Below are 8,226 nucleotides of genomic sequence, written 5' to 3'. Positions count from 1 at the left end.
CTACATGTGATACCAAGGCTCTCTCTGATGATGGCAATGAAGCCCACACACACACCCATAGTACATACAACATACCTTATCCAGATCAGCAAGTGGTTTGTTCTCTCTAATAGGAGCATCAGGGTCTACATGTGATACCAAGGCTCTCTCTGATGATGGCAATGAAGCCGACTTCTGTTTTAGCTCATGTAATGTATTCTCCCTGCACGGAAAAAAACCCAAATATTACTTTAAAGCATTTGTCCAAAATTTGACGTCACCATGTATTTGAACGCCTATATTCACAGGTTGATCTAAAAGATTTGGTAAGCTCTCATTTCTAATGTACATTTTTTGTCCCTGTATGTCAGTGTGTCTGTCTGTATCATATTGACCACTTAAGTAAAGAAAGATACTGTTATGAGTAGCTGCGAACTCCTTCTAGCAAAACTCACTAAGAATATACTCTCTACCAGTGAAAGGCCTCAATAACCTAATCAATGAACATGAATAGTAAAAACCCTTGTCACATAGAGTACTGAAGTGTGACGTCATAAAACTTTCTTTTTTGCATTTCAGCATTTTCATGACCATATTTCAGTAGAACATGATGAAAAACATCCACAGTCCAAATTTGGTGGGAATCGGATCCTGAGGGCCTGAGATATGGACGCATGAATACCTAATTAGCCCCATTGAAATCAGTGTAAATTGGCCTGGTTCCAAGCAGTTATGAACCAGGCCAATCAGGATCCGATTTCAATAGAACCACCAAATTTGGACTGTGGATGTTTTTCATCATGCTCCACCGATACATGGTATTCAAAACGCTGAAATGCAAAAAATGTTTTCTGTGATGTCATCACTTCGGTACTCTATAATATTAGTGTAAATTTTGACCAATTCACACAAGCAATTGAATTAACACTCACATGTAATTTTTGTGGCTCATACAAGCTCACTTCTTCAGCACTGGTGGATTGCTGGTACTAGACGTTGTCACATGTTCTATACTAACCAATCACAGCATTATAGCATTACCTCATTCCTTATAACTTGTTTCTATGCCAAGTACTAATCAGAAGTCTATTGGAGTCCCATCTGTATACACTTATTAAAGCATCATGTAACTATAATTTTGATGTGTCTACAACTTGGGTGCGATTCCATAGTACAACGCCTCAATTCGGGATATTAGATCTTAACTTTATAAGATCATTATAGATACTTATAAAAGACATAGCTCTTTATGCAATGCAGACTGACTGCAGTAATTATGTGAATGATACAAAGTCAAGCAAGCAGTTCAAACTTGTTCTGCTTCAACATGCATATTATTGACACAATACCTACCAGCAAACAGATCTTGAGTAGTATTCTGTCTTGTCATAGGTTCTGCTGATTTGATCTGCGGCATTACGTTCTAACCAGTCTACCACAAGCTGATTTTGTCGCACTGTTGCCTGGTTCTCAAACAGATTCAGCATGATATCCTTCTCACTAGTTTTGGTAGTCTGCATTTGATGGATAAAATAAAGTTCCAAATGAATTAAGAGAATAACTCTTTAATGAAACTCAATCTATAAACAAATGTTATGTTACCGTTGATGGATGTGATTTTGTTTTCACCTTTGAGTATCGTGGCATGTGAAATGTCGTAATGGAAAATGGCAATATGCAGATTCATCTTGCTGCTACAGCTTTACAGCTCTATAGGTTGTGGGTATTTACAAAACATTTGAAAAACAAGAAATCATGATCACTGAGAATCTAGCATATCGAAAGAGAAGAGTTTGTACATTTACTTGGGACATCATTGCCGTATAAAAACTTAGATCAAGGTTGAATGAAGAACTTCAAAATACTTGATTTTGTGATGGTATCTTCAAATGCATTACTAGTATTGATAAGTAACAAAATGACCAGCAGGTCTATAAACAAATATAATTTCCTGCAAAAAAGATAGCAACTTCTCATTATTTCCGATGTATTTCTGTATTTGAAAATGACAAATAATATTTCTCTTTAAATGACATAATTTCCCAAGAAAGAGCATCGCATCTTTGATCCCAACCTTTTCTGCCCTGAAGACTGGATTATTAATCATGCCAAAGGGAATTAGTACAGTGTACAATACTCATTTCAAGTAAAGGAAATACATGTTATATATCTTTCTGGGATACCTGCTAGTAAACTTATATTACCTGTTCTCCTGTTTCCATGTCCATAGTAGGTATACTCTCCAAGCTATTTTGTCTGTCATTGTATAATGAACCAATCAAACGCCAGGTCCTCTTCTCTTGTTCCAATTCTGACAAGACATGTAATGTACGAGAGAATCTGAAGCAAAGAACAAACCATGTGGATGAAGTTATCAAAATGGAAATTGAAAACCAAAACCATCTAAAGGAGCTTAAAAATTACTTCCTTCTCAGACTTTTTTGTAAATACTCTAACATACATCAAAATATTCTCAAGTAAATGTTTCACAGGGGTTACCCTTGTGTACAGTCATGTTCATGACTTTCTCCAAGTTATACTGCAGCCAGCCGATCACCCCGACCGGCATTTATGCCTACTGCATACGAACCGCTGTACGTCCCGGACCGCTGACAATTTACGAACTGCAGTAATCTGTTTAAATACCATCTACTTAATCTGATTGTGCAAGAAATATGAACCGCCTCACTCAAGTCTTGTTGAAGATATAGTTCAATCATATGTAAATGAGGTAATACATGGATTGGGTAAACACAGACAACAAATTATGACTAACACATTAGCTTTAATATCTTGGTACATGATTGAATAACTACTCATAATATTCATGTTTAGCTAGCAGCATTTCATTATTTTCTATATGTGGTATTCTTAACCCCTGCGAAGAATTACCAAATTCAAAGACTTTTTTCAAAGTAAAATATTAAACATTGAATACAGGTTGTGATGTGCCCTGAGTAATTTGATTTAATTTAATTATTTAACTTTGTTTACAAGCTGAAAGTATTTCATGAGATGGGAAACCCCTTGTATTTTGGAATTCCCCAAATTATTGTAAACAAAGTCAGATCTATGTTTGGAACTTGGAAAGCCCCAGTTCATTATTGCACCATCAGGAAAAACCCCAGGAAGTGATGTAATGTGAAAGGTGAATGTGTATAATTAATCTTGGGAAATCCCAAGATTGCAGCAATGTTGTGAAAATGTGATTGAAGTAATGGTTTATTAATAGATGATGGGTTTTTGCATGAGTACTGATATAAAAGCTTTACAGAATGCCGTGGGAGATTGAGAAACTCCACATGTGTGTGATGGTCTTCGTGCTTCAAAAAAGAAGTACATTTTAACCAGTTTATATAGCCAATAATTGAGCTAATTTTAATACAGCAACTTGAAGAAGACAGCGAGCACACAAAAGTGCTCTTCCTCATCAAAGGATTAAAAGTTCTTCTGTCAAATTGCTGGAGTTTGCTGGGTTTGTGAAGGCCACGCATCTGTCAAAAAACAGCGGAGCTGTATTAAAGAAACCTGTTCCCTGGGAAAAGAGTGATTGGTGAAAGAAACACCATTTTTGGAGAAAGCAGCGCAAGGAGATATATTTGTGGAGAAAGCAGCGCAAGGAGATATATTTGTGGAGATAGCAGCGCAAAGGAGATTGGAGGAAGCATCATCATTTTCGTATGAGGATTTTATATGCAAGGATTTATAAATGCAAGTGTACTATGGACTTCGCTGATTTTCGCAGGACAAGTGAATAAGGATAAATTACATCAGTCGTCCAGAACATTGCAAGAACTCTAGAATCACCAACAAGAAGACCGCTGGTTAAGTACCGATAGAGTAAAACTGATTGTGTGATTTTAGTGTATATTGTTGTTATATGTACCAAGCATACTTTGTTTTCAATTAAAGACTTAGATTATGTTAGCTTAATCAAACAGTGTATTTGTGTTGTGCATTTGTGTGAGTTCGGGTAAAAGGTGATTTTGGCCTTGAGTCAAGTACGACTCGTAACAAGGTTCATATCAAGACTGTATCTTTAGCTATCTTTGACCATATAGAGAATCTGTCACTGATAACCTGTGCACAGAACTATGCAGCAAGACTACCTCCTGGGCAACTGTTGTTTTTAACTTGTGCAAAATCAACTTACTTATTTTGTCCTGGTGCAGCCTTATTCATTAGTCGGCTTAGCAACATGACCTGTTCATTGCAGGCTCTCTCGTACTCCTCCACCAACTTGAACACCTCTGTGGCAGATCCAAGTCTTGTCAAGCATGACTGGAATTCCTCATACAAACCCTCAGTAGCTGCAAATCAAGGTACACAAATAATAGTCACTATGCTTACCTTTTTGTATTTTTAATACAAAGTTGTTTGAGCTATGAATTTTATCACACACATTTCATATTATACACACATTGTTTTGTTTCAAGAGTGACTAAAAATGTGCAGGCCTGTTATTAGCTTTTTTTACATAAAAAGCAGATATCTACCACTGGAATTAGAAGTTGAGCAAAACTGTACCCACATTTCTTCAATTACCTTTTGTGGGAAGAGTCACTATCACTAGTCGTGTCTTCTAACCACAACGGCACTGATATGACCAGGGTGTTAGCTAGCCACCCCATCATTTTGGACAGGCAGTTTATTCCTGGGACAGGCAAACCTAATGCTCGAATTAGTTCTGGAAAATTAAAACAAGACCAGCCTAATAAATCAAGGCTGAGATCTGGTTTATGTTTTCAGGGTCAAATTTTGACAGGCAGTTTTGGTGAAAATAACAGGCACTTGTCAAATCCTAGCTAAAGCCCTGGACATGACTATCCCTAAAAGCTCCCCATTATACACTTGGGTGGTGTGGAACAATCAAGATAAAGTGTCTTGCCCAAGGACACAACACATTGGCTCTGACGGGGTTTGAACGTAACCCCCAACCTTTTGATCATGAGTCAAACGCCCTAACCATTATTAGGCTACAGTGCTTCCTAAACAAGACTTGCACCACTCACCTGCAACACCTGGATCTTCTTCTAGCAACAGCTGTACATTACTCAATGTAAAGTTCTCTGTCATATCATCTGGGCTATCAAATGGTTCTAGTGCACCTGTAATGCCACTCTGCTGATGCGGAGTAGTCAGCAGGGAGGCGTTCAGGCGACTCTGATCAAACCGAGACATCGACATCTGATGAGATATAATCACATATCATTGATAAGATGGTTACACTGTGAACCAATATACAATAATATAATAATAATGTATTGTTTATTTATGCTTTAATTTACACAAAGAACATTACATATTTTTAACAATAATGAAAAATTATGTCTGCTGCATTGGACTGCCTTGCTGTGCTAGCTCTCCATTTTTTGTCCCTCTCACGATGCAAGAGCTGCTTAATTGCACTTCGTCGACAAAAAATTATTTTCATTTCAATTGTTTTATTTTCACGAATGGAGTTTCATCTGCGAAATTAACACCTCGCGAATATATGTAATAATGTATGTATTGCAAGTATAGGGCAAGACTAGGCAATTGCACAAATGTCTCTCTCACCTCAATCGCGAAAATAACTGTACATGAAAATGATCACTTTACAGTACTGCAAGCAAATTTCACACTTTGACTGCCTTATGGCCTTATCAAAGGGGCTTGTAATCCAGACACATGTGTAGGATTTCACATGATCTCAATTCCCCGAACTGCTGGTAGAAAATGATGTCAAAACCCAACAAATTGCCAAGACTGGGCTTGATTCCGCCAAGTGACAGATGTACTTAGATACTTAGGGTTAATTCCTGTAGTCTACATCACATGATATACCATTCTATAGTAACATACCCAATCTTACAAGTGCAATATTTGGAGTATTAAGTCTTACCAATGTAGCTGGTGTGAGAAGAGTCCTGTTTGGGGTTATTCCTACTGTCTGGGACACATCAAACTGTGAGGTCATCGGCGGTTTTCTTGGAGTATCTAAATAAACAAATGATAATAATATGCACTGAATGGTAATATTTCGTAGTTTTATTGATGAACATATCAGTGTATCACAATAGTTGCGCCTAAGGTTCTGCTGGTTCTAACTTGGTGTATCGAGAAAACCTATTGAAACTCTCCTAATATTCAAATCTTAAAAAATACGTATTAGATACTTACATGAGCTATGTTTGAGGCCACTGCCAGGAGTGCGAGCCACAGAGGCGCCCCCTATTGGTGCTGGTGTAGTAAACTTGCCTGCAGCTTGGTCCAATAAACCAATGGCTACGAGATATATCGGTTAAGAAATATTGATCATACAATTTTGTTGAATATTATACAAATTAAAAATGGGCAAATCAGATTACCATGCCTAAACAAAGCCACAGCTAATTTATAAAGAGAGAATGCAGCTGTGTGACAAGCCTAGAGTTATAGAACTTCATTTGACGTCCCTTTCATTTTACTTTTTGCAGGAAATTGGGTCAAAACTCCTACTCAAATCATAGAAATACAATCTGGGCATCAAGTTTCATTTTGCAAACAACATTAATTCTATTTCATTATAGGCGGTTACCCATATTTGGCGGTTCTCGGTTTGGCGCTATTACCTGGCTGATGGTGACTGTACCCACCAAGTTTCATGCCCATATCACAGCTTTTACTAATTTGACCTCAGATGACCCCTGGTGACCCCAAAATGACCTTTCAAAAATTTAGCTCTAAATGTTGACTGTACCCACCAAGTGTCATGGCCATATGACAGTTTTTACTAATTTGACCTCAGATGACCTGTGGGTGACATCGGATGACCCCAAAATGATCTTCCAAAATTTTGGCTCTAAATGTTGTCTGTACCCACCAAGTTTCTGCCTATACAACAGTTTTTAGTAATTTGACCTCAGATAACCCCTGGGAGGGGTCCCCGGGGTCAGATGACTTAACAAACATAAACTTCTTCTTGCCAGGACAGAACTACATCCACCCACCGATTTTGGGCCCCGTACGACCTACGTCGGCCTCACATTAGCAATCACAGACAAACAAATCTACAGACAGATCTACAGAGAATAGTGTAAAAGTGCACGGAAGTGGGATTCTGACTGGCTAATAGAATCAGTTACGTTATCATCACATAGGTATCTCATTCGCCAATCGAGCTGAAGAGCATCATGTGACTTAGTTAGTTTACGCAATAATCAAGAAGAGCAGTCAGACAGTACCAGGTTGACATTAAGGATACATTTGCGAACCCTCTCATTGTTCAGCACTCTACTTGTAGTTTCTTCTCTTGGTACTGGTGAGTTCTCCATTACTCCAAATGACATTCTGTTTGTGGGCCTGAAAAGAAAATATGATGATTGACACTTAATCTTGATGAACCATGCTCTTTCTTCCAATCACACTAAGGTTTAAATTTCATATCTAAAGATAATCCTTACAAATACAAAACTAAATAGCAGTTCATAAAACTAACAATACAAAAATACTGGAATGGTCAGTCCAGGCTTCCTGTTAGTGTGCGTCATTGCGTCCAGACGCGTATTTTACAAATTTGGACGCAAGTTCACATGGCTAATCAAGTATTTTGCGTCCATGTCGAAATTTTATCATTAATTGATGATAAAAATAAGAAATTTTATTCTTTTATATTTTAAGATAATAAAAGCCCCAAAATTTTGACCCACCTGCTGAGAATTGAAGTAAATTCTGCAATATTTGTAAATGCAACGTCAGGAAATCGTGCATTTTTTGCATGCTTTCCGAACGATCGCCACGCTGTACAGCTGTTTGATGGCCTGGGGAAGTCCCGATTGATTTGTTTACAAGCAAGCACGTGCCGCTAACATGCGGTTAATGTTTATTTATTTATTTATCACAACCTGACAATATTAAATTTTTAATATTTTAAGTTTATTTTCTCATAAATAATCTAGGTTTCCTTTATTAGTATTATTGTTACGATGAATAAAAGCATTTTAAAGACAAAATCCAAATAATAACCCTTTTTCGTATTATTTGTGGCAGCGCGTGTTTTAGTTTTTGTAGCATCAACAACACGTTAATTTAAAAATAGAAATGCGGAAGTGAAAGTACGAATGAAAATTGCTCAAGATCGACAGACTTTGCTCATGTTTTTGCACCTGTTTTGTAGGCTATTTAGTCCAAACAGAAGTTAGTTGTAATTAACATCGGGTCAAATTGCGTTCAATTTAGTAACCCGAAGAGCCTTTACTGAACCAGGTCAAACTAATTGCGCCTCAT

At 37.4% G+C, this 8,226-nt stretch overlaps 1 protein-coding gene across 1 annotated transcript; it reads right to left on the bottom strand.

Annotated features, from left to right (window-relative positions):
- On the bottom strand, nucleotides 1–7,289 carry LOC140163320 (nuclear pore complex protein Nup107-like). The gene is made up of 8 exons (XM_072186720.1): nucleotides 7,205–7,289; nucleotides 6,142–6,246; nucleotides 5,864–5,958; nucleotides 4,992–5,166; nucleotides 4,133–4,289; nucleotides 2,184–2,319; nucleotides 1,333–1,493; nucleotides 1–202 (listed from the first exon to the last, which is right to left on the bottom strand). The coding sequence occupies exons 1-8, from the start codon at nucleotides 7,287–7,289 to the stop codon at nucleotides 1–3; spliced, it is 1,116 nt and encodes a 371-aa protein (XP_072042821.1).
- Between the last annotated feature and the right edge of the window lie 937 nt (nucleotides 7,290–8,226).

The sequence above is a fragment of the Amphiura filiformis genome, chromosome 1 (genome assembly GCF_039555335.1).
Source record: "Amphiura filiformis chromosome 1, Afil_fr2py, whole genome shotgun sequence".
Classification (NCBI taxonomy): domain Eukaryota; kingdom Metazoa; phylum Echinodermata; class Ophiuroidea; order Amphilepidida; family Amphiuridae; genus Amphiura; species Amphiura filiformis.
The sequence above is the reverse complement of the archived record's forward strand: the minus strand, read 5'-3'. Positions and strand labels throughout refer to the sequence as shown.

What these genes read in the sequence shown, in the direction of transcription:
- LOC140163320 (XM_072186720.1), bottom strand. Translation starts at nt 7,289, where the DNA reads ATGTCATTTGGAGTAATGGAGAACTCACCAGTACCAAGAGAAGAAACT. An exon ending in TGGCCTCAAACATAGCTCAT is followed by an intron (nt 5,959 to 6,141) that starts GTAAGTATCTAA and finishes TTGTTTATTTAG; the next exon opens with ATACTCCAAGAAAACCGCCG. An exon ending in GCTGCACCAGGACAAAATAA is followed by an intron (nt 2,320 to 4,132) that starts GTAAGTTGATTT and finishes TCTTTGCTTCAG; the next exon opens with ATTCTCTCGTACATTACATG.